Below are 25,416 nucleotides of genomic sequence, written 5' to 3' on the forward strand. Positions count from 1 at the left end.
TTCCTTGTTTTACTGTGGATTTGGCACAGACTGGCACAATCTGGATTGGATGTATTTCATTGGATTATTTTCTGCAATCTTTCTCCTCTTACATGACCACTTTGGGCCTTTCCATATCTTTACCCAACTACATTTTGAATAACAATTTTACCATTTTTTTTGCATAGCAGCAGGAACGAAGGAAAGTTCTTAACTTATCTAGAAAATCTCTCTTTTCATTGTGTGGTAACATTTGCTCAATTTCAACTCTTAGCAATATAAACTTGTTTTGGCGGTTGCTTGGAAACTTCTCTTTCTATCTCAGTGCTCTGAGCATGGAATGTAAACATGGTCTGTTCCCTGCTGACAGGAGCAGAGACCACATCAGAGATCCTTCAGATTTGTGGGTGTCTCTTGTTCAGTTGATGGAGTTATTCCACGCCTTGTCTTAGTGTTCCTCACTCCCCAGGCAGATCTGTAATTATTAAACTGAAGAAAAATAAAATCAGAATCAGAAAAACAGCTTCTTGCATTCCAGCATTAATGTATTAAAAGATATTTGCTGGCCAAGTTAGCCTGAAAAGTAATTTCATCAGGCTCAAAAGGAATACATAGAGAGAAAAGCAACTGTCTGTCCGAACTACAGACATTAATGATTGCTATTTATAACTACAAAACAAAATTATGAGCTAAAAACCTTCTACTGGAAACCTTAAGTGCTTGATAGCTGTTGTGGTAAGAGTTTTCCTTTTTATTTGTATTCCTTATTAAATGATATGTTATACATGACAAGAATCCAGAACAAGATTCCATTCATGATCAAGATTTCTGGTAATGGAAACAGTATTTAATGGTGCTCAAATTAATATTATGTATTGGTATTTATTTTTTATGAGTGATGGGACTACTGAAAGACATTGTAAAAGTTGGTTTATTGCTTTATTACATTTTCAGTCTCATAGAAGGGTGAGACATTAAAGGTGTTACATCCAACATCATAACATCAGAAGCCGATCTAATTTTCAGTTCCAATGCTTTATATTAGTTTTTTAGCCCATCAAATACTTTTACAAAATTCACTAGTGTCTTCTTCCACCAATCATTAACTGCTTTGTGTCTCATGGCTGTACCGCCATGCATCATTTTTCAACCAATCATATAACACTTTATAAACTTACATTGATACATCTTAAACTTCTAAGTAACTTTATAACAGGTTCTATGGATAAAATTTAAAATGTTTTACTATCTTACTTAACATATTGCTTTGCTTACATAATACATATCTCTGTTTGCTTAAAACATACTTTTACTTAAACTACCAACGTATATTCTTGTTTCATGACTGTTTCACTATTAATGCTCTTATTGTCCAAGCCTTGTCCAAGGCTTTTAGGTCAAACATTGTATCCATCTCTATCTCAGCCTGTATGCACAAGGCCTTGGGACTTTTCTGTGCCTGCATTTCCCACAGTTATGTTACTGAAAGGTTAAAAAAAAAAGGGATTATTTCAATGTCATATTAATAGAGCTGGTTGTTTAAATTGCTTTACTCAAAGGATTTCAAACCACATAACTGTTTTGAGCAGGTAATAAAAATATTTATTTTTGGAAGAATTGTGTTAGAAGTTCCCTTATGAGATTAGATATTTATTGCCTTGGATGGCTTTGTATTTTTCCCAAAGCTTTTTTTGTATTTGTTTGGGAAGCAGGAGTTCCTCTATGTGATCCTCTTTACTCTATTGATACAGCTTTGCCATTGCTTCCCAAAATGAAAAAGTCAGCAGAAACTAAGTATAGATAAAATTTAATATACGGCTGTTGGTCCTTGCTATACCCATGCTCATAATGTATGAAAATTTTACTGTGTTCTCTTTCCTTCATTTTCCCTTCTGTTTTCCTGACCTATACATTATTTTTTCATATGTTACACCACTTCTATACTCTCTGAATATGTTCTTTCCATTCTATTCTGATCATCTTATATTGATTTCTGACTGTACAGTTACAGTGATTTACATATTTTGTGTTCATTGCATTTGAGATACAGCTTTCTATTATCTTAATCAAAGTTTCTAAGTTGCTGGTATGGACCTAAAGTATGAAGAATTGAATTTCTACTGCATGCTGTTGTTGCTAGAATTTATTTATAAGTTGAATCAATTTATTATAGCACTGATAAAATCACTGTAAATAAATGAGGCATGGCTTGTGGAGTTTGACTGATGGAGCTGTAGACCTATTTTGGCCAGTTATTTAATCATATATAATCCATGCAAAACAATTGTTTAAAAGAATTTAGAGTGTGCTGTGCTGCCAAGCCAACTGGACAATTTTCTGTGCACTGTGCAGATGTTGGGGCACAGTTTGAATGCACCTGAAAGTATTAACACAGGTGAATGAATTGCTTCTACTAAGAGCATGGAAATTTTTATCTGTGCCAGGTGATGGCTGTGGTCCCCACAGGACTGGGATTTATTCACATACTTCATTTACATACTGTGTCTAATTAGATAAATTTTATGAAATCTATTTTATTATGCTGCTGTAATATTATGCAACATTAATTAGAAATTAACTGAGGAATTTTGTAAAGCTGTGACAGTAAACTCTGAGGGCTTGTCTTCAGCTGCATGCAGCACTGCTACTACACATATGATGCATCTCTCTTGAGTTTAACATTGCCCAGATACAGCAGTTAATTTCTATGTTCCAGATGGAGCTGTCCATCCTCCTGAACATATTCCAGAGCATGGAAGACGGCCATGTGATTGCCAGACACCCAGACATTCCCCTGGAAGCGTTACCCTGGAGAGAGTTTTGTGAACTCTTACGTGAGAATGTTGAAGCCCTGATCTTGAACCTCCACGAGGCTAACAGGAGGGTGAGTGTCCCCAGGCACCAGCTGCCTCTTCTGAGCGCAGTGACATTTTTTCACACTGCAGTCTCCTTGGAAAGGACTGATATTCATCCCCCCAAAAGGATTTGGACGTTAACAAATGAATGTCATTAATTACGGCTCGTCCACTGCTCAGTTTGATGCTGTTGCTGTGGGCATTTGGATCCGACTGGAGTGTGCATCAAGTCTCTCAGCTCCACTTTCTGTGCAGGACATGCTGAAAGGATTATCTGATACTAGCCACAGGGACGTGATTAAAAAATAATAATTTCATCTTACTAATGAAGAAAATGACAGCATGTAGTCATTCACAGTCATAAAGCAAGTCTTTATTTTACCATAATCCAGAGGCAAAATATACTTTCTCCAGAATACCATGTTTAAATTATGTGTTTATGATTCAGATGTACTATTTGAAAGAATGCCAGTGTGGGGGTTTTTTTGTTTAATTGTAACTTTTGGATAATCACATTTTTATTCAGAAACGCAATAGAAATAACTGTTATAAAACATGTCAGTATTTGTGTGAAGGAGGAGATGGACTTTTTGAGTGATTCTGGTGCGAGTGAGCTTATGTGGCTTTTCTCCTCAGAAATCCTTGTGTTTTTAGAAAGGAAAAAGCCCCTTTTTAAATAAGTCAGCTGGCTCTAGAGACTAAGCTATGCCACTCTTTAGAATTTCACTTTTTGTTCTGGTTTATCTCTCTTTTGAAGTAGAGGAGGAAAGGGAAGGAAAGGGAAGGGGTGAATATTGTTGGCAGTGTTTGTGCTGCTTGTGTCTTATTGTTGCTTGCTTTTTAATTAAGTATTGTTATTGAGAGTGATCGTGAGGTCTCTAGGGCTCTTCTCATGTGCTTAGCAGCTTTTCTGGGATTTTAGACTGTGTTGTACAAAACTTTTTTTCCTACAGTTCTGTGTGCTTTGTCTGGAAGTGTCTTGCTGATATTTCTGGTAACAAGGTGCAGGTGTGTCCATCTGGAGATCCTTGTTGGCTTGGTTCATTCCTCCATTTGGTTTGCATGGGAGGTGCAGTGTTAAACGACAAGAGTGAATCTGTTCATGCTTGTTGAAAACACAGCATAAACTTATGAGCTACTTGTAAGGAAAACATTCTCTTGCTAGAATTCTCTGAAATTGTTTTAAAACTTTAGAAAAATCTGGAATGTCTTGGCTTTTCAACAGCAGTAACAACAACAACAAAACCCCAAACAAAAAACCCACAATCAATTAGAACCTGCTTTTTAATTATTGTCTGCAATTGTCACAAACTTCTAAAGGATATACTTGGTTACTAATTGACTAATTTACTAAAATGTCATACAATTGTTTAAAAACACATGTATGAGGAGTCTGGCTCAGGTTTCCTACAAGAAACTGACAAACATCTGCAAGGTGGTCTAAGGACGTCAAAACCAAAACCAAAACCAAATAGAATACTTTGTTTCAAAACATATTTTAGTTTTGTTTTGAGAACCAAGTAATTAACCTGCCATGAAAATGTTTTACGTAGTTTTAATAAAAATGCTGAAGAAATTACTTTCGTTTAGATTTTATGCTGGAATAGTCTGTGCTTTACTTAAAGTGAAAAGGTAAATAATAATTTCTTCTTCAATGTTTGTCACAGATTTCTCACCTAGAATATATTTGCAAGTACAAGACTGACACCATGAACAATGTTCAGCAGAACCAGGAGGATGCTTCTGCAAAAATATCTGAACAGTTAAAAGCACAGGAAGATTGCTGGCAGAAAGGAAATCAGTATCTTGAACACCAGTACTCAAATCTCCTTGCTCATGCAAGAGCACAGGTATGGTGCTGTGAATTTATTTTTCTTCAAACATTTGATGGATTATTTCTGTAGTTTAAGCCCCTTAGCAGTTTAAGTTCATTTGGGAATTTTAGTATATTTTTAAATTTAAAAAAAACAACCAAACAACAAACCAATCCATCACTGTGCTAATATTGACATTACTTCAAATAAGAAATAAATGAATTTGTTGAAACATTCTGAAGAGAATTTGCTCTACAGCCCCAATTCAGAAGCCTAATTTGGTCTACAGGTGGTAGTATTTTTTTTCCTGAGAATGTTAAAGCTGTAAGATTGAATTTGCTTATTTTAAGAATTACAGAGGACAGCAGCTGCTTTTTCAGCATCATCATTTGCAGATTGTCTAGAATAACAATAAATGTATTTACATATGTATTGACCCTAAGAACAATGGCAGATTTCAACAGTGTTAAGTGACTGTTTTACTGATACTACAGTGAGAAGTGGTTTAAAAGTGGAAAACTCTCACTGCTTGTTAGATGAGTTATTTGCAATCCAAAATGTTCCCTGTTTTTCCACAGTCACCATTTACTGTCTTTACCATCACTTTTCTTCACACCTCTTTCACTTGAAAGTGTTGTGAATAAAGGAAATAGATGTCCCTTGTTGTTTGTGAGTTACTGCAACTTACAGTAATTTCACGATTATGAGCCGCAACATTTTGACTAAAATTTTGGTCTGAACCCAAAGTACGGCTTATAATCAGGTGCGGCTTATATATGGACAAAGAACGAAAAGTTGCTGTTTTAGTTTGGAGGAAGGTGTCTGCTGAGAAAGGCAGGAACTTCTCTTTGAAATGGAGAATGTAAACCCCCTCTCTCCAAATTATTATAATTTGGAAATCAAGGGGCTTTCAGGCAAAAATATGGAAATTAGGAATAACAGTTCTTTACTAAGGAAATCAAAATAGAAATACAGTACTACAAAGAGACAAACTGCAAACCCTGACAAAGTCAGAGTACAGCCTGACACCCTGTCAGGCAGGCTGTTGGTAGCAGTCCCATTAAATGGTGGCTGCATCCTCCTGCAGTGACAGATGTGATTCAGTTGAAGCAGTGCTCCTGTAGAAGGTGCAGTTTCCCTCCGGAGGTCCAGTGGTGATGTGGAGAAATCCAGTTTTCCACTGGAGTCCAGTGGAGAAAAGGGCTCCCTTAGTGTCCCAAAGCCTCTGTTTTTATCTTGGTAAGAAATGTTGGGCTCTTCCCCCTGACTAGAGCAACTTTCAATGGGATGCAGTAATTTTATCAGTCCCACAGTGGGACTCAATGGCCATTAGCAGACAATGACTCCCTGGAGGAAGGATGGGTTGTGAAAAGATAAAGAACAATGCCCAACCTGGTTTCAATGGATGGCCCATTAGCAGATTATCTGCCATTGAGATAAGGATCACTGTCCCCACCCTCAACAGATGGTGATAGAACAGATACCTTTTATCACACTCTGTATTGTAACATGCGGCTTATAATCAGGTGCAGCTTATATATGGACAAAAAAACAAAAAGTTGCTGAAACTCAGAAGTGCGGCTTATACTCAGTGCGGCTTATAATCGTGAAATTACTGTACTTCATCAGAATAATACTGTATTTGATGCAGATTTCAGGACTGAAAATCTTTGCATGCTGAAAAATTTAGTCTGTCTAGGTTCATGTTCTAGCCTTCCTTATTTATTTCCTCTCACTTTCTGATGGGTAGAGCAATGTTCTTTCTGAAATTGGAGGATGTTGTTACTGTTGTTAAGTCAGCTCATAAAACTATACTGTGGGCAGACAGGTGGTGTTGGACCTTCTGTGAGCTGTCACGGTATTGGTGGATTGTTGTCAGAATCAGGAGTCCATTTGCAGTTGCTGATCATAGGAATTTCCCTCCTACCATTGCTTTGGTTTCATACATCTGATTTTAACTCATAATTGTTTACTAGAAGAGATACTTTCATCACCATCATTACTGACAATTTTTGTTCCTTTAATGCATCATTTGAATGGCAAAATGAACAGTTTTCTTTTAGTTCTTTTCTGGGTAATATTTCTCCCATTTTTGCTTGATTTGTATCTGTCACAGGAATGCAAAGAAATGGCACAGAGGAGCAGGCAAAATCTGCATGGCTTTGAACAAATCTGTGAGAAACTGGCCCATGAGAACAATTCTGTGAGAAATAGATTATCCCAGGCTCACAAGGAGCGCTCCTCTCTGCTGGCAGCCTGTGCACTGCTGTCAGGGGCCCTGTGTCCTCTCTATGGCCGACTGTGCACTGTGTCTTGCCCAAAGAGACATTCTCCAGGACCAGGCAAACCTCCACGAATTAGTGACCCAGAAGATCAGGAACCTGCTTTATGCTCTCCCTACTAACATGGAAAGCAATCAAGAGGAAGAAAGGCTGAGGCAGAGAAGAGCCAAACAGCTGATTTATGTGTTCCGAAGAGCTGTGATTGCAGTTCTGGCCACTAACAGGCTCAGAGCTCTGGCCCGATATTCCTGCTCCCTTTTTGTCTGGACAGATGGCTCAAGAGGAAGCACTAGAATTCCAGTTTGTGTGGGAGAATCCAGAGGCAGGTGTTTTATGTCAAGTAAGTGAAATGGTTTTGAAGTGTTCTGTCAAATTACATGGTTAGGGAATAACCAAGAGCAATGTTATTATTATTGCTGGGGCATAAAGACATCTTTAATCGCATCCTGTCAAATATTATTTATGGATTTTTGTTTTTTCTTGACAAATGTATTTCCCTCTAGGAGGAATTGTCTAGTCTGTTAAGCATTGCAGGTAAAATTGCAATTATACACATGAACTCAACACAATCTGCTATCATTGATATTTGTGTTATGGATTTCAGAACTAGGTGCTACAGCATCTTCTCTGTGATAAATAACTTGCAATGTTTCAAAATGATTAACCATCAACTTGTTGTTTGTGGTTTTTTAAAAGGTATTTCCTCTTATTTTAAAATAATTTAAAATATTTATTTCCTACTAAAACCTACCAAAAATTGCTTTCTGATTCAGGTGAAATACTAGCATAAGTTTTACAAATTTTCTTTAGAAATTATGTCTATTTATCCCTTTCTTTTTTTGCCAGACCAGTTTATGCTTCCCCCTACAAGGAAAAATGCTACCAACAATGTTTTACAAATTAGAATATTCATTAGAAGATAAATATTTTTTTTTAGTAGTAGTAGTAGTAGTAGTTCTGGAAGCATGCTTAATATGGTCTAAATTGTCCATGATTAATTTGTGGTTTATGTGCTTATTTTTGGTTAATTTCTGACAGATCCGGAGCTAGCAGTGTGCCTATCTTAGTAATTCTGTTAACCTGCTAGCTGCAACTCTGTTTCACAGGTTTTAAAGAGGAAGGAGTTGCCTGTATTGAAGCACTTGACTGGTTGACTAGCTGTGACCTTTCTACTGCAATAATCAGTTCCTTCTCTGAACTGCAGGATGTTCTCAGCAAACCAGGTAATTTTAACAGTATATAGTTGTGGCAGAAATACATTAAAAAAATTAATGAGTCAGGGTGGTGACAGCATTTCCATTTTTATAATTTTATCAAAACTATTCTGGATCATAGCTCTGAAGAGATATTTCTGAATATTATGATAGACACCTTTGACTAGAGGTTATATCCCGAGCTATTCAATACTAATTTCAATGTGGCTGTTTCCCTGAAGGGATAATTTTATTGCAGGGTAAAATAGTACCCCTATTCTAGATTCTCTGAATGATCACATCTCTGTGCTCTTGGAACAGATTAATTTTCTTTAATGGCTCATAGGATATTTTATCCTTTCAGTATGCAGAGCCATGGAAGCAGAAGGCTGCATAGTGTTTTTGGAGTTTATTTGCAGTAAGAGCTGATCCAGGCTCCTTTGATACATTTGCATTGCTGCCAACTCTGGCTCTTTATTTACATGTCCCCAGTGAATGAAGGGAAATAGCAGGACAAAGTCAAGGTGATACATTTTCCAGGAAGCTGAACACTAAATTGGTATAAAAGTTGCCATGGAATCAAATGTATTCAAATTCAGTTTCAGGCACTTTCTTCTTTGACCATGCTATTTTCAATAAATTGAATTCATATCCTTAAAAAGCAAAGTTTGAAGTATGTGTCAGATTCAGTATTCTGTGTTTCAGGATATTTACAAGTTCCATCCTATACAAATGAAAAAGAGATGGATAATATAAAATCTAGAACTAATAACCTGCTTGATGTTTCCTTTTTGCTGTTTCTTAAAGATTCAAACTCCTGGCTTTCTGGACCCTCACTTATCAGTGCAGCCAGGAACTCCTTTGCAAAACTGATGGACAATCTGAGCATGTTGATGGAGACAGTTCAAGGGACACCTTGTGAGTGCAGAGCTTCCCTGGAGCAGGACTCCCTGATACAGAGGCTGGCTTGTGGACTCCACAGAGTAAATGCGCAGGCTCTGGAAGCTGGATTGTATGACAGACTGCCCAGCACAGTAAGCAGATTTACAGTCCTCCTTGATGGAAACAGGAGGTTTACAGGAACAGTGAAGCTCTCTTGATAGCACCATTTATTTTGTTTCAGGCTGCTCATGAGTCCATGACAATGAAGTACCACTGTGTGGGCACGCAGAAGTTGATTTGTTACACATTAGGGTGTGGATAGGTTTTTTCTTTTATTGACAAAGAATTTTTGGAGGAGGCTTAGTGTATCCAAGTAAAAGATATTTTTTAACTTCTATTAGAACTGTATTAGCTTCTAAGAACAAATTTACTTTTGTAAAAGCTTGATGTAAATGTTAAGGTTGCTTTTTATTACTTTTTTCTCTTTTCTTATGTTTACCATCCTTTCTTTCAGTAAAGATAACCTTCTTCCCTTTAACCAAAACGAAAGGATAAACTCTTTCTGTCATAATCTTTTATAGTAGACTTTAGGTGAAAATAGTACTTCCTTGTGAACAGAATTTGCAGTAACCCCTGGTAGGTGACAGGTTCAAACTTTTGCCCTTGTGTATGTCTTTTAGAGATGGAGGAAAAAATGATAGTTTTTTTCTTCATTTTCTTGGGTCTTAAATATGATTTATTTTATTGCTAAAATAGCAGATTTTATAGCCCATCAATTTCTGTTTGCCTACAGAGAAACATAGCAATCTTGCAGCAAGAAATATCTGAATTATCACAAAGGCTTCATGCAGCAGAGGTAGAGTCCCGCTCACTGCACTTGCAGCTTGAGGAATTCAAATGGACATTCAAGGAGATGCAGAAAGATGCTGAAAAAGCCCACAGACTGCAAGAGCAATTAAATGAACTTCAGCATGTAAGTAGATTTGATTTGGAAACTCTCTTGCTTAAAACAGATTCTCCTTTCTACTACACTTTTTGATTTGTATTCAACAAGCATAATATTGTTTAACTGTTAACAGAATTTTCCAGACAACTTGCCTTGTAAATGTCACTAAACTAGAAGTCAGATGTATATTTAGGAATATCCCTTTTCCACTGGAGTTTCCTTTTGATTTGTAGAACTGAGATATCCCATATAAATTACAGTTTGGTCTTCAGCAATCCAGGCTCTCCCATTTGTTGGAAATGTTGTGATTTATGTATCCTAAAAGAAGATTTTGTTTCAACAGAGTAAAGTCAGCTGGAATGAGGGTATTCAAAAAGAATATTCGTGAGAAGTTCTTGAAATCAATTTGTCATCCACATTGGCAGTGGCATAAAGTGAAGTTTGGCTGACGAGTGACTCTGCTCTCTGTCTGCTGGCAGAGCCTCTCTGGATGCAAGGGTGGAGCTGTGGAGAAGAGACCAAGTTCTGAATCACCAGAAGAAACTCCTGAAGGACCTGGAGCAGGACCGGCAGTGGCTGCGGGAGGCTTCTCCAGGAGGCAGAAGATGCCCTCCAACAGGCAGCAAAGTGAGCCCTGGGGGATGTCCCTCAAAATGAACAAAAATTTCAATTCCTACTTCCATGGGCAGGGTTTTTGACCTGGCCAGTGTTAGGCTAGAGGAGAAAACTACATCTGTCTCTTCTTTTTGAAATTCAGGGATAGTCATCTAAAAACAAAAGTGTTAGTTCAAAACACTGGGTCATACATTTTATGCAGTTATCCCATAACAGTGCTCCAAATTCTGGGTTCTGAAATAACTGGCAAACAAAATATCTGTGCTATGTTACTGATCTGACAACATCTCTTTGGCAGATCCTGAAAGTTCTGTTTATTTAAGAAATGATTGTTCCCTGACATCATTCCATGCCATCTTCTTACAGACAGATACAATTTACTTCTAGTAAATACAGAAGCATCAGCTGGGGGACGGGTCTTAGCTGCCATTTTGGACCTAGCCTTTCCTGTGGGACAAGATAGATCTTCCAGCTGATTTCAGGGACTTTTGTCCAGTAACCTGGAATGGAAGGAAAAGCTCAAGCACTGCTCTTGAAAAGACTGGTAGTCAAAAAGAGCCCCCTTGACTTCTTACTGACCTCTTCTTACAGTCGTATGGTCAGATAAAAACATACATCTTTGCAGACTTTGTTGTCTAATACTTATCATAGTATGAAGTATGTATTATGAATATTGTTGTTCGATGGCTAGGATCTAAAAAAATTTTAGTTAAAATTTCTCTTCATGCCTGGGGTTATTTGACCTCTGAAGAACAACATCTGAGAAGCTTTAAGGGTTTTATGCCCCAGAGAAATATTGCAATTGACATAGTCCTCAATGACATGTTTAATAAGCTAATTAAAATGACAAATGTTATTTGGTATGGTTTGATCAAAGCAGGTGTCACCTGCAGAAGGATATGTTCTAGAAAGCTTGCCCTTTTCATCCTCCCCCAATCTATTTTGAACATTTTAGTAAAGATCATTCCTTGTGGCCATACATATATCCAGAAAAGGTTATTTTAATGGAAAGTGGCTTTAAAACTGGCATTTTTTTCCTGTATAGCAGCTGAATATCAGCAAAGAAAATTACCCTTCCCTTCATTGTTCTAGCAACTCTTCAAAATAAATAGGGGGTTTTTCTCCCTTTGGAACACACAAACCAAGCAGATTAAATGAACAGAATCTGCCAGTGTTTTCCAATACAAGAATATAATACCATCCTGCTAGAGACTTTTTATGACCTCTGTATCCAAGCCATGATGGTTGTTCATTGATAGGTCAATAATTACATCTATTTCAATTGCTTATCTTTGATAGAAGCATCCTTCATATGGAAATGTACCAAATAGTGGTACATGAGCTTTTTTTAGGGTTTGCATTGGAGATATGAAAAAGAGAGAAAATCCTAACAGTTTGAGTTATCGACAATTATTTTACAAGACATGTCAACCATAAAGTAGCATTGGTAGAGCTTCAGTTCTATAAAGTTACTCCATTGTTCTTGTTTTATTTTTGGTTTTTTTTTCTTTTATTATAGAGACAATGAGTTGATCATTAATCATATGACAGCTGCGGATGCCACCCTGAATGCGGTAAGAATTTGAAGTGTTCCCTCTGGTTTGTGTTTCCAAACATGCCAAAGCCTTAGAACTGCTTATTCTCAGGGGAGGAGAAGTTGCTGCAGAGCAACTTCCTTTCCTTAGAGTGGAAGTTCCCCCCTCAACTTGTTCTATCTTAAAAAAACAGAGTGAAATAAAATGCAAGTGTGTAGTGCACAAACAAGTTGTTCTAAATGTAGAAGTTAGGACAAAATTCTCTTTCCTTCCATCACTGAAGCACTATTTCTGGTTGCCAAGTGAAGTCTAGTGGAACACACAAAAAATTGGCAATTGTTGTGGACTTAGCCCTCTACTGAGTAAGTGAGAGGTCACACACTTGGTGGCCATAAAACATTTGGCTTTGTGTTTGCTACTTTAACCTCAGAAACATCATAAATAGGAAAAGAAAAGACAGGAAGTCATAATCTGTGGTAAGAAACTTCCACGGTATTTTTAAAAGCATATTTAAAATTTAATAATAATCTCAAGTTTTCTCTCTGACTTGTACAACTGTGCCCTGATATAGGACTATGTGAAGGTCCAACAAAGCTGTATATACTAATTATTTAGGAGAAAGGACTGTTTTTAACTATAGCTCTAGTAGCAGATAGTTTTATAACTGTTGTTAATCTAGAGCAGCATAGAGCAAAAGAAGTGTTTTCATACCTTGGAGTGTCAATTTCTCTTACTACATCTTTAATTCTTAGCAACATGGGAAACTCTATTCTAGTTTCTGCATCCACCAAAACTGTTGTTAATTTAATTTTCAGATATCTTTGTCAAGTCTCTTTCCTTTAATGTTCACAGAAAGTGACAGAACCTAAACTGTGTGTTACTCCTGCAGCAAACTGCTGATAGAAAATTTCCTTTTTACCATGTTGATACTGGCTTCTTTCAAACTTTGGAAGTGGAATGCCATGCAGCAAGTGCTGTGTTTTTACAGCAATACATACATGCCACACCCTTGGCCTTTCTCTTTTCAGACAAGAGCAAGGCTGTTTGGTTTTTTTTGTTTCGTTTTTTTTGTTTGTTTTTTGGTGGGGTTTTTTTGCTGTTTTTGGTTTTTTGTTGGTTTTTTTTGTTGTTGTTGTTGATGTTGTTTTGGTTTTCTGGTAGCATTCTCTCCCAGCACTGTGCATTAGAGACTTTATTTGCAGTGGAAATTCAGTCATATTTTATTCATGGATATTAGGTCCAGCAGTCAATGCATGTCCACTCCATGGGCTCAAGGAGACCCAGCTCACCCCAGCTGGTGTGCCTGAAGGAGAATTGCTATTAATGCTGGGTTTGTTTCCTCCCTTTAGGTCAAAAGCCAGGCCATGGCACCAGGTGCTGCAGCAGCCACGCTGCTCCCCAGCCTGCAACTGGAGATCCTTCCAGAGGAAGCAATGAGGGGCAGGCCAGAGGCTGCAGCATTCCAGGTCAGAGTCTAAAACCAATCCTGTTTATTTTTTTTTTTTAATTTCATACTTTGCATCTGAGATACAACAGGCAGATAGACTGCTCTGAGCATGTGGAGAGCAAAAAGCTTCAAAATATTGTAGTTTAGAGTTGAAAGACAATTTCCATATATATTCTTGCACATGGCATTTCAGAGATGATGGCAACTTTCAGTTTAGCAGTTAAGTGTTCCGTAACAGATGGGAATACAAACATGGACATATATACCTGAAAATTAGTATCCCTCTATCCCCCTCCTTTTTTCCCATACACAAGACTAATTTAAAAAAAATCAAAAAACAAAACCAAAACCAAGTAAGATCTCCACAAACAAACAAAACCAACCAACCAAAAAAGACAAGATTTTCATGCTCCTTCTCAGCCAGTATCAGATTTTTTTCAACCCACAGTTCTAGAATTAACTGTGGGTTTTTGAGCATTTCTCATTTAAAATAAACTGCTATTTAGAATATTCAAATACAGAAGCTATTTTGCTCATGTAGGTTTAAAGACATTGCACATTTGTTAGAACAAAACAATGAATGGAAAAAAAAGAGAAATTTACTGAAAATGTGCCATATTTTCAGCTCTGAACATAGATCAATGCAGCATCTCCTTATTGTTAAGTTTGATGCTTTCTACAGAAACTATCCCTTAGTTGTTGTAGTTGTGCAGAACACATTAGTGCTAAGGCAGAATTTTTTTCCCAATGAGAGAACAAAAGGCAGAGTGAGTACATATTTGCTTCATTGTGCTTCTCTGGCTGAATAAGAGAGAGAGAGCAGGTAATCAAGTAAAGTGCAAGGAACTTAGACAAGGTATGTATTGCATGCAGTGTGAACGTTTTCTGCATTAATTCCTTCCAATTTATTGTAGATTTTCTGTTCTAATGCAGTATATAATTGCAGGATCAGGGTCACAAAATCAAACATTCAAAAAAGGCAGATTGTAAGCTGGAGATTTCTCACAGTAGCCCTCTTGCATGCATACATGCATTTCAACATGACAAAGATACAAATTATGTGCATTATTGTGTTGCCACACAAAAATACAGAAATATGTAATGCCTTGAGATTCCCATGAAGCTTGATTAGCACAGATGAACTTTTCTGTCAAGGGGTAGAATTACAAATGCTTCCCCCTCAGTGATGATCCATTTTAGAGCTGCATAAAGGTCCCATGGGTGGCATCTTTTCACAAGAGGCATTGTGGCAATCACCAGCTTTTAAATACTGCTTTTCTAATTTGGTAGTGGATGCTGCTTCTTTTATTTTTTCTTTTTTTTTTTTCCTTTTTTTTTCCCTGTCCCATCCCAACTCCCATTCTTTTTTGACCTCACAGTGATTGCAAAAGCACCTGCAGCCTGTTCCCTCTTTCTTTCTGGAAGAGTGTCAGAAATACAAAATGTTGCATTTCATTTTGCACAAAGTGCTTGTGGTATAACTAACATAGTACAGTACGTGCTGGGGAGATCCCTGGTGGGGCAGAATTGCAAAGTTCTTGTTCACCTGGGAGCTTCAGGTACACTTGGTAACTCAGGACATACACAAACAGCACCAATGGCTCAGTCTGTGGCACCGTCAACTTCCTTTTCTCCTTCCCTTTTCCTCTTTCTCCCTCTCCCCATCTCTCTTCCTCCCTTTTCCTTCTCTCTCTCCCCTGCCCTCCTCTCTAGTTCCTGTCCGATTCCTTTCCAAGCACATTATTGAGGTTTAACTGTAAAATTCAGCTTTTATAGCCAGAGATCACCTAATGGATTTTAATTTTACTCTATGCCAAACTGTATTAAGGGCAATCCTGCGATCTTGAGTGAGGTAAGCAGTTGGGAATCACTTTAGGGACACTTGTCATTTGAAGCAATGGAGCTGTTTGCAGGCACATGCTGTACAACTGCCTTAGTCTGTGATGAGCACATTTCAATTAAAGGCCTTAAAATCTGCAAGAATCCTCTTCTAGGACTGGAACCCCAGCACCAAGAGATTTTGGAAGATTCTTTCTGATGAGAAAGGTTGATTTGCCACTGCTGTTTCACAGACACCACAATGAAATAACCTGATTGAGTTCAGCTGTGTTAACATTGGTCTTGAAAAGCAGCAATGTGAAACCAAGGAAAGGAAAACTGCAAAAAACCTTGTAAATCCCTTTCTGTGGTATTAAGCTGATTTTTGTCTATACCAAGGGTTTACATTCCAAATACCGATTTCATACTATCTGAAGGGAAAAATTACAAATAAAATGACATATAAAATGGGATTAACCACTTTAAAGAAGACCAATAATTTCAACAGTTAGTTGAGACTACTTGGGGTAGATATAAAGTTACCTGTACTGCCAAGTCATTGGTGCTCTCTTATCTTGCTGACTTTATCATCAGTCTAACTTTATCATCAGTCTGATCATTATAACAAACTGGGGACATTCTTCCACTACATACATGGAAAGAGTTCCATTTTCCAGGTTTACTGCAATCAGATTATTTGTTTTCAGAAGTTTGTAGGTTTACAATGTTTCTTTTCGTTACTGCCAAGTAATTTTTTTTTTATGTGGGTGGAAGGATTAGTAAATTGACTCATTTTGGAAGTGTGAACATTATCCTGAAACTGGTAATTTTTTGTGAACAGAAATTGAGCCTGCACTTAGTCTTGTATTGAAATAAAATGAAAAAATTGTATCAAGAGCTCAATGCTGTATTGCACTGAAAAGATCTCATCAAACCATCTTCTAACTAGGGTGTGGAGTTGTTCTCTTTTCGTAATGATATTAAGAAAATTAATTATTTTAGAAGAAATACAAAATCCAGTGTTAGACTTTTTGATTTTTAAGTCCTGGCACTGAAATTCTGCCTGGCTTACAAACTGTTTGATTTCTCTGCAAAAAAATATGCGTCTTTTGTAACAAATTGTATGTGTGCTATTTGGCATTTAATTGTAGCTTGCCTGGCACTAATGATTCCTTTTACTTTTATTTAAAGGATGTCCTTATAAGTTTTATGGATCTCTACTCACTGGCAGCTGCCAGAGTTGAGGCATTAACAATAGGAAGAGAATCTTTGCGGGTTCACTTTGAACCTGAAGCAGCTGTTATGCCTCCTACTCCTGCTAGTAAGTCTGTTTTTCAAGCAATTATTGTCACTTGGATGTGGGTTCCTAGCCAGCATCTCCCTTCATGCTGCACAGCTTCTGTAGGGAAATGTAAATAAGTTAAGCGTAAAGACAAAGAAGCAATGAAGTTAGTGCTAACAGAATCTCCTCCGTTTGCTGCCTCAAGCAAGACAACTTGCAAGACGGGAAGACTGGGAGAGCTTGGCAGGAGTCCTTGTAAAAACTGGGTGCTGCTCTCCAAGGACTGGGGAGAAGCATCTTCTTGTCTGCATGCCCTGATGCCAGGATGTGTGTGTGGAATTGGACACTTCCTGGGTGCTAAATGAGCCTTTTCCCTCTGGGATGAAATCACAGAATCAGCTTGGAAAAGGCCTCTGAAATCAACATTTCACAAGAGCTCTTGGAGCTGAGCCCAGGAGCTGTTCCTGTGCTGTGTCACAATAGACCTGCCACCATGGCTAAGGGGACTTTGGCTGAAGGTCTTCTGGGGAAAGGTTTTCAGCAAGCTCATGGCAACTGGTGCTTGCCATCTTTTCAGCAAACGCAAGTCCAGCAAAGAGAGGAGCTGTAACTCCTGCTGGGTGGGGTGGGGCAGAAGCAAGAACTGTTACAGAACCATCTGGACTTTCTCAGTCTCGAGTTTCGGTGGCTTGAGTGACCAGAGGACAAAAGGTAGGCACAAGGCAGTACCTGGTGCTCTTGTCCAGCTTGCAGTGTGACACAAGGCTTGTTGCTGGAGGGATGCAGTGAAAGCAGAATGCTCTGTCTTTGGCTTGACTTTTTGGTGGACTTGCCCAGTGCAGGTACTTGTCTCTATAGCATCAGGTTCTTTTTCCCTTATGTGTTGCAGGTCACATTGCCCGTACCTGGAGAGAATCCTGGTCCTTGGGTGAGTGGGAAAGGAGCCTTTGGCGTTGGTAGCGTTGGACAGCTGTGGAGCAAGCTGGGAGCTGGGCCTGCTGCAGTCCAGCACCAGCCTGCTTGGATGAGTGACAGTACGGTCCAGGCTCTTTGCAACAGCAGCAGTGTCCAGAGGATCCCTGGCTGTCACCTCCAGTTCCATGTCAGAGCTCTTAAGCAGAGAAAATGGGCTTGCTCGGTGCTTGAAGCCATGATGGAATTTCTCTTCTACAAGAGAGTGCAGTCTGCTCTGATTGGCCCCTTGTACTTGAAGCTGACCAACTTAGAATCCAGACGATTTCTCCTTAGTGCATCCGGGTCTAGAGCTGAACAGAAAGAATGTTGCCTGTCCCTCATGTTGCTGTCTGTCCGCAGAGCCCAAAACCAACCTGCGAACCTCCTCTGGCTGCATGTCTTCCTGAGGAAGAGGCCAAAGGGGAGGAAGATGCCCAGCAAGCTGCAACTGCTGCCACTGTGGGGCCTGAGCATCCAGCATCAGTAAGTGGCAGCTCTGGGTAGCCCTGTGGCTGGAGCAAAGCCGAGCTGGAAGTTTCTGATCAGACAGCACCTGCCATGCGTGGCTGAAGATGCTGAGGGCTGGGATCTTTCCAGCACTTGCAGAGCACCTCCCCTGGCCAATGAGGCCTGGAAAAGGGCTGTGGAGGCCTTTGAGGCATCGTTGTCCCAATATTCTGACAGGGGCTGTGGATTTGTTGTAGCAAGAGACAAGAGGTAGCATTAGGGTGTCTTTAGATGCTCCTGGGGTACAAAAGAGGCCCTTTGTGCCCAGTGGCTGTACAGGCTCCCTGTCCACAGTGAGGAGAGCAGTGCACAGATGCAGTTCCCAGCCTTGCAGGATATGGAGGAGACACTGTCCTGTGGAGGGAGCAGCTGTGAGTAAGCTAAAGGAAGAGCTGAGATGCAGCAGGGCCTGTAGCTGAATAGAGGTGAGGTTCTGAATGACAGGTTCTTTCCTGTCCCTCATGCTGCTGTCTTTCCACAGAGCAAAAGGGCAGTGCCAGCACCTGCTCTGGCTGCCTCTGTAGGCGAGGCAGAGGCTGAAGAGGAGGAAGGTGCCAATGAACCTGTCCCTGCTGCCAGCCCACAGCCTGAGCAGCCAGCATCAGTAAGTGTCTGCTTTGCTTAGCAGTGTCTTTGGTGTCATTTTGTGCATATGGAAAAGCAGCCTTTGGATTTTGCACCTGCAGTTGGAGTAGGGGCAGCCAAAGGCGAGAGGTGAAGAACCCTGGATGTAGCTGGAAGCATCTTCCTAGGGGCTTGCATTTGAAATGGGATTGCAGGTGGATCTCTGCCAGGCACCTAGTTCTGACCCAGCTTCATTTCTTGTCCCAGAGCTCTGCCTCCTGTGTTGTGGCACCTGCACGAGCTGCAGCTGCAGACTCTGAAGAAGCCTGCAGTGCCCAAGCTGGAAACTCAAGCACCAGCAGCTCGGCTACCTGGAGCACAAGTAGCTCCTCTGGCAGTGCAGAGCAGCTGCCAGAGAGGACAGAGGAGGAGTGGCTGGCCATGCTGAGTATGTCCTTTGTGGTGCCTGTGTGCTGGAGCAGTGCCTGTGTGTGCGTGTGTCAGCATGAGCTGTCCCACCTGCTGCTCCTCCTTCGGCTGAGTGTTGGCTGCTGTGGCTCCACACAGGAGCTGCTGTTGTGTTTGAGGTGGTGAAGGAAGAGCGGGCTCTTGCTCCTGCCCTTCTCACAGGGCAGCCTGGCCTGCTTTGGCTTTGCCTGAGCTTGCCTCAGTTCAAAAAGCAAATCAGAGCTTGTTTTGGGCTGAGCAGCAGGCTGTGACTTTGTGAGCGCGTCGGCCTCAGGGAGCTCCTGTGGGGCCCAGCTCCTGTGTGCCACAGCCAAGATCACCTTCGGAACCAACCTGTCCTAAAGGCTCAGGGACCTCATTGCTAAGGCCATCGCAGTAACTTCTAACATCAGCTGCTGCTCTTGAAAGCCAGAAAGGCATTGTTTAGGCAATGTTCTGCTTAAAGTTGGAGATGGCACCTCTGCTGGAAGCAGTTGGTGCTGTTCTTCCGGTTCTGGAAAGGGAAGCTGTTGGTAAAAACGGATTCCAGATGCCAAGGTGCCCTTGTGGTTTACAAGGATCCAAGCTTTCCTTGAATGCCACAGAGTGTTCATTGCCAAGAACAGAAATGTTTTGTTTTTATACACAGCAGTGACTTCTCTTGCTTACGCTTTGCTGATCCCTGTATCCTCTGACTGTTTCTCCATGTGCTTAGATTTTAGTTGAGACTTTTAGTTTTGTGCAGGCCATGTTTGCTGCAGAGCTGCGTGTCTTGCTGCTGTTGTTTTGCTGATGGTGGTGGTGGTGGTGGTGAAGCGGTAATGGTGTTGTTGTTTGTCAACGGAGTGAGCTGAAAGGGCCCGGTGTGCCCGAGAGTGGGGCTACCTTTCTGATCTGCTGCAGAATGGAGTCTCTGTTTTGAAGTGAGCATCTTTCCTTTGGATTTTGACAGGGATGCTGGTGAGCAAAGGCAATCCAGAGGCTAAATATACAGACCTGGAAACAATTGGCAAAGGGTGAGTGCAGGCACAGTGTCCTTCCCCAAAGGGAGGGGCTTTACTGTAATTTGCTACTGTCACATCTGCCCAGAGTGACATCAGGCAAGCTTCCAAAGCTGTTCACACACTGCCTTGAGACGCTGCCAGTCTCTCAGGACTAATCAGCATTGATAGCTGTGCTTCGGAAGGCATGGCAAAGACACCTGGATGCTGGCAATGTGTTTTCTGCCGCAAAGAGCAGCAGCTGGCAGATCTCCTGTCCCCCAAGCATCTTGCCCCTATTTGCCACTTTTCTGAGGAGAAATCATTTCTGTGTGTCTCAAAAGAGTACAGAATACGTGGGAATGAAAGGAGGGAAAACTTCATTGCCTCCCATGTCAAGTTAGCAGCTGAGGGCTGTCAGGGAACAGCTCTCAGTAAGATTTCTTTCCAGTATTTTGCTGCAAAGAAGATTCAGTGCTCAGGATGACCACCACCTAGTCTAGAAGCCAAAATCAGAAATGAAAGATGCAGCTCTTTTGTAGCTGAGGTGGCAAAAGTCAAAACTTAGGGGAATGCCCAATGCCAATGTGCTTGAGAGGAAAAGGCATTGTCTGCCTGATGGCAGACACCAAATGGGTCCTGTGGGGTTTAGGCCCTTGGTCCAAAGAATCCACCAAGCTGTTCCCTGTTGAAAGCCAGCTCTGCTGACTGGAAATGGCTTTCCTCCCATGGCTGTTGCATGGCTTCATGCTTCTCCAAAGGCCTGTGCGCTGGTGCCTGAGTTTGGTAGGTAGATGCCAAGGAGAGAGGTGAACAGGCGCAACAGGCATGTGTGGCTCTGGAAAAACCCCACCCATGCACAGCTACAGAAGGAGAAATGGGAAAAAGAGCCAGAGCAGAATCTGTTGTGGGGCATTTGCTGTTTGTCCCAGGACGTTTTTTCCCTGTTGGACCTGCAGCACCTCGCACCTGCAGGGACTAACAGACTTCTCCTTTCTCCGCTGCTCCTTTCTTCCTAGGGGTTTCGGCACTGTGTGCACGGCAGTGGACACTGCCACAGGAGAAAAGGTAAGCGTCAAGCAGTGCTGCAGCTTCTGCAGCTCTCGAGTGCCCTCCCCTCTGCTGTGAACTGTGCCTGAGCTTTGACTCTCCACTAGAGCTTTGCTGCAGAGGCAAATGAAGTGCAGAGCAGTGTCTGCCTGCCAAATCCAGTGCAGGGGGCAGATTTTGTCCTTCTCAGCTGCTGCAAGGAATGCAAGGAGGCCAAGGGGTGTCTTTCAGAGGAGGAGCTGCTAGCTGGCTCTTAGTGTCAAGCTGGTGTCCTAGAAAATAACACTGCTCTTTGGGGCTGCAGCTCAGGCTTCACGAGTTCTCATTTCTGGTCATTAGCAAATGCATGGGAATTGCGCTGATAGTTCCATAGCCATCTGCAGTGCTGCCCTTGGCAACTGTGCTGCGAGAGAGTGGTCTGCAAGGAGTCTGTCAAGGGCCTAAGCCCCACTCAGAGCCCGGTGCATATCACTAGAGGATCAAGGCTTGGCTTGCTTCTTTTTACAGTCAGGCACGAATGCAATGTCAGTGGTGTGAAGGAAAGTGTTTTAGTGGAGCAAAATGAAAATTCCTAGAGTCACGAAGTGCAGGAGTTGTCTTTTGTGGAGGTGTTCTTCATGATATACTCATCATCATGGCGTTTTTCCCATAGCATCTGTAGGGTTGTGTTTCTTTGCGGGGATAACGGGCAGGATGTTTTTAGGGTGGTATTTTATCTGTCACGTCTGTAAGAGTTTGCTTTGTTGTTTTGCAGTGGAGAATGCCTGTGGCTGCTGGAGTAATGATCATGCCCTCCAAGTTCCCTATGCGGTCCTGTGTCAGACTTCTTTGCTTCATGCTTTCCCATGTCGTTTTAGGTGGCCATAAAGATAATCAGTCTCCTGCAAGACTAACAGCAACAAACTATGTGTGAAGGAAATCCAGGTCATGCGTGACAATAAGAACAACAACATAGTGAACTACGTAGACAGGCGAGTGGTTCTGCTCTTGTGCTGTGAAGGGTCACTCACCTCTTTCAAGCCAGAGGTTCAATCCCTCCTTTAGCTGCTGGCAGAGGGTGGAGCTGTTCATTCCTGTTTCTGGGCTGATCTACAGCATCTTGGGAGGAGATTGCATTGGGGCTGCGTTTATCTTTCCCGGCATACCTAGTTTAAAGTGTGCTTTCAAAGACCAGGACTTGGGCCTCTTTTACTGAGCCAACAGCCTCAAAGTTCCTGCGCTCCCTCCATGTTTCCTTGTTTGCTTTGAGGTTTGATGGTTTGTTTGGTTTTTTCCCAAGCTTCTGAAGTGCTGACAAATCCCCGTAGACTCTATTTCCCTTGGCCTGTTGCATTGGTGTGGATTCCAAGCAGTCTTTCAGACTGCACAGAGATCAAGCCCTGTAGAGCCTAGTGAATGACTATTCCCTTCCTCCTGTCTTCCTTGGAGAGAGAGACGGAAACAAGAATCCATCAGGTCGTGCAGGCACATTCATTATCCAGGCTGTTGTTTCCTCCTTTCAGCTACCTGGTGCACGGGGAACTCTGGCTTGTGATGGAATACATGGACGGAGGTTCCTTATACGATGTCATCACAGAGGCCAGCATGGAAGAAGGAGAGATAGCAGTTGTCTCTCGGGAGGTAAGGGACGGCACTTGTGCTTCCTGTGGCTTGGGTGGGATGGGTGGTAAGGAGAGGATTGATTTCACCTTCCCAGCTTTCTTTCTGCCTCTCTCTCACAACTGGCAGGAGCAAGAGCATCTGAAGTGCCTTCCAGTATGCAGGTCCTTCTTCTAGTGTGTTTGTTTGTGTTTGCCTCACTATACACCTGCCTGCATCCTGCAGGCACTGCATTCTGTCCCCGTAAGAGCAAACGTGCTGGTGCCACAATGTGAACCGAGTGGCAAAAACTAAGAGAGACTCACAGGACTCTCACAGAGCTCAGCCTCAAAGGAGAACCTTGCACCCAAAGTGGGATTGGCAAAAGCATCTGCTGTTGTCTGGCTGGAGAGAGCACAGCCACTGTGGCAGTGCTCCTTCAGTCTGCGTTTGCAGGGCGCTGGCCAGGGGAACAAGTGCCCTTTCTCTTTCCAAAGTGAAGCCAGCCCCACTTAGAAAGGCACTGCAGTCCTCGTGTTGGAGCAGCAAACTCTTGCCCTTGCCAGCAGCCTTTCCTGCCATGGCTCACATTCCCCCAGCAAGTCAGTCTTGCAGATGTGCCGCTTCCCTGCTTGTGGGATGAAATCTGATGTGGGACTCCTAGGCTCATGTTTCTTTTTCCTCCCTCAGTGCCTGCAAGGCCTGGCTTTCCTTCACTCCAAGCAAGTCATCCACCGAGACATCAAAAGCCACAACATTCTCCTGGGCTTGGACGGATCTGTCAAGTTGGGTGGGTGTTGTTGGCCAGGCTCAGCTGTGCTGGGCTGAGGGCTGGGGGTGCCTTTGAGCGACTGCCAGTTCCCAAGAGCGGTGCCTGTGGCAGTGCAGGCTGCCCTGCTGCAAGCGCAGAGCACAGGCACAAGGGGGTGTGGCAGGGAAGAAGGTGTCGGGAGGGGCTTTGGCTTGTGTGTGTCCCTTGCCTAAGCAAGGCAACTACAGTCTCAAGCTTCAGGGGAAGCCACTGTGGGAAACTGGGGGCTTTTGCCAAGTGGCCAATCGCATATTCCCTCAGCAGCAGGCCTAAGGAATGCCAGGATGGCCCCTTTTGCAGCTGGATTGCACGCTGCCTTCTTGGCCATTGGCAGAGTGGGGAATTCTTTTGTTTGCTTTCCTAATTCACGCTGGCTTGATCAGAGTGTTTTTTTCTCCTCAGCTGATTTTGGTCTTGCTGCTCAGCTGACGGCTGAGCAGAGCAAACGGAGATCAGCTGTCGGCACGACATACTGGATGGCGCCAGAAATTTTCACCAGGAAGCCCTACTGGCCCCAAAGTGGACATCTGGTCCTTTGGCATCGTGGGCTTTGAGATGGTGGAAGGAGTGCCTCCTTACGGGATGGAAAGCTCCTGCACGGTGCGCTGCAACTTCTCTCCCACTTCCTCCTGTCACTCTAAGCAAATCTGCCCCCATTCTTCTGCCTGGGAAGCTTGGTAACACCTGAAGGCCATAGTTTGTGGGCTGCATAGTCTCTTGTGCTTCTTGCCCTGTTTTTTCCCCTTGCCAGTTGAATTGTGAAGAGCCCTTAAAAATGATGATGCCCTTTGCTCGATGGAAGCTTTGCCTTAAGGGAGCAGTGAGTAGCGCTGAGCTGCACTGTTTGGAAGAATCCTTGGGAATAGCAGAGTAAGACCAAAGTCCCTCTTCCAAATGGGCTGTAGAGCTGGTGTCAGTCCTCACAGAAGCAAAGTGTGCTTTTGCTGATGGAGTTGCTCCTATTTCCCTCAGCCAATTGAATCAGGGCTCAAGGCAGGAGCCTTTGCACATTGAACTGGTTTTGGTTTCTTCTGGCTTTGGGTTCTCTTTGTTGGGGTAGGAAAGGCACCCGCCACCCTCTGGCAGGGAGGAAAGTGCCACTGGAGAGTAGGAGCTTGTCCAGTGGGGTGTGGCTGGGCAGTTTTGGGTGCGAAGGAGACAGGTAGAGTGTGGCGTTGCCTTCTTCTCTAGTTTCAACAGCTGATAATCACCAGGGGCACCCCAAAGCTGCGGACACCCAGGCAGCAGTCCGCTTGGCTGCGAGACTTTCTGCACTGCTGCCTGGAGATAGACGAGGACAGGCGCTGGTCTGCCCAGGAACTTCTGCAGGTAAAAGGCAAAGTGGCTGCAGGCTGTGCCAGCTGCCCGCTGCCAGGGGCTCCTCCTCTGCTCAAGTGTGCGGCATCAGATGGGCCCTGCTCCAAAGAATCTCCAGTCTGGGGGCTTTTCAAAGGAAAAGCAAGGAGAGTGCTGGCCTGCCATGGCTTGGGAGGAGCCTTTCAAGGTCACCTGGACCAAATCTCCTGAAGCTGAAGACATCTGGCTTCATGCGTTTGTGGGATTGTGAGCCACGTTGGCCTGTGCTAGCAGGGCCCTGGACGTGGAGACAGAGGTGCAGAGAATGCCCTCATTTCTGTACCTTTCTGGCAGGCAGAGAAAGGCTGTATCAGCCTATGAGGGAAGTAGAAGTTCATTTCTTCTTTTTCTCTTTGGGCAGCATCCGTTTGTAACCTCAGCCAAGCCGACCTCCAGCCTGACACCTTTGATCATGGAAGTGCATCAGTATCTGGCCAACAGAGATACCAGTCCTGCAAGAGGCCATTGTTGTTGGTAATTTCTTTAGATTGATAGTCCAAATAAATACTATAAAACCTTCA

At 42.3% G+C, this 25,416-nt stretch overlaps 1 protein-coding gene across 12 annotated transcripts; it reads left to right on the plus strand.

Moving 5' to 3' along the window:
* LOC117004913 (serine/threonine-protein kinase PAK 1-like) lies at positions 1 to 25,416 on the plus strand. Of its 12 annotated transcripts, XR_004419701.1 has the most exons (14): positions 1 to 714; positions 2,696 to 2,863; positions 4,502 to 4,684; positions 6,765 to 7,270; positions 8,037 to 8,153; positions 8,931 to 9,157; positions 9,799 to 9,978; positions 10,431 to 10,578; positions 13,451 to 13,567; positions 17,538 to 18,085; positions 18,591 to 18,713; positions 18,941 to 19,121; positions 21,120 to 21,168; positions 22,008 to 22,095. XR_004419701.1 is itself a non-coding variant. In XM_033076080.1 (10 exons), exons 4-9 carry the CDS (start codon positions 6,940 to 6,942, stop codon positions 12,097 to 12,099), a joined length of 1,017 nt encoding a protein of 338 aa, XP_032931971.1. In that variant the 5' UTR covers positions 1 to 714; positions 2,696 to 2,863; positions 4,502 to 4,684; positions 6,765 to 6,939; the 3' UTR covers positions 12,100 to 12,140; positions 13,451 to 13,539. The 12 variants fall into 12 exon arrangements, 8 of the variants coding, with proteins under 8 accessions (XP_032931971.1, XP_042635779.1, XP_032931976.1 ...); XR_004419702.1 differs by lacking the exon at positions 18,941 to 19,121; XR_004419703.1 differs by lacking the exons at positions 18,941 to 19,121; positions 21,120 to 21,168 and having other exon boundaries at positions 22,008 to 22,091.

The sequence above is a fragment of the Catharus ustulatus genome, chromosome 18 (assembly GCF_009819885.2).
Source record: "Catharus ustulatus isolate bCatUst1 chromosome 18, bCatUst1.pri.v2, whole genome shotgun sequence".
Taxonomy (NCBI): domain Eukaryota; kingdom Metazoa; phylum Chordata; class Aves; order Passeriformes; family Turdidae; genus Catharus; species Catharus ustulatus.

What these genes read in the sequence shown, in the direction of transcription:
- LOC117004913 (XM_033076080.1), top strand. Translation starts at nt 6,940, where the DNA reads ATGGCCGACTGTGCACTGTGTCTTGCCCAAAGAGACATTCTCCAGGAC. An exon ending in GGATGTTCTCAGCAAACCAG is followed by an intron (nt 8,154 to 8,930) that starts GTAATTTTAACA and finishes TGTTTCTTAAAG; the next exon opens with ATTCAAACTCCTGGCTTTCT. An exon ending in ATGACAGACTGCCCAGCACA is followed by an intron (nt 9,158 to 9,798) that starts GTAAGCAGATTT and finishes GTTTGCCTACAG; the next exon opens with AGAAACATAGCAATCTTGCA.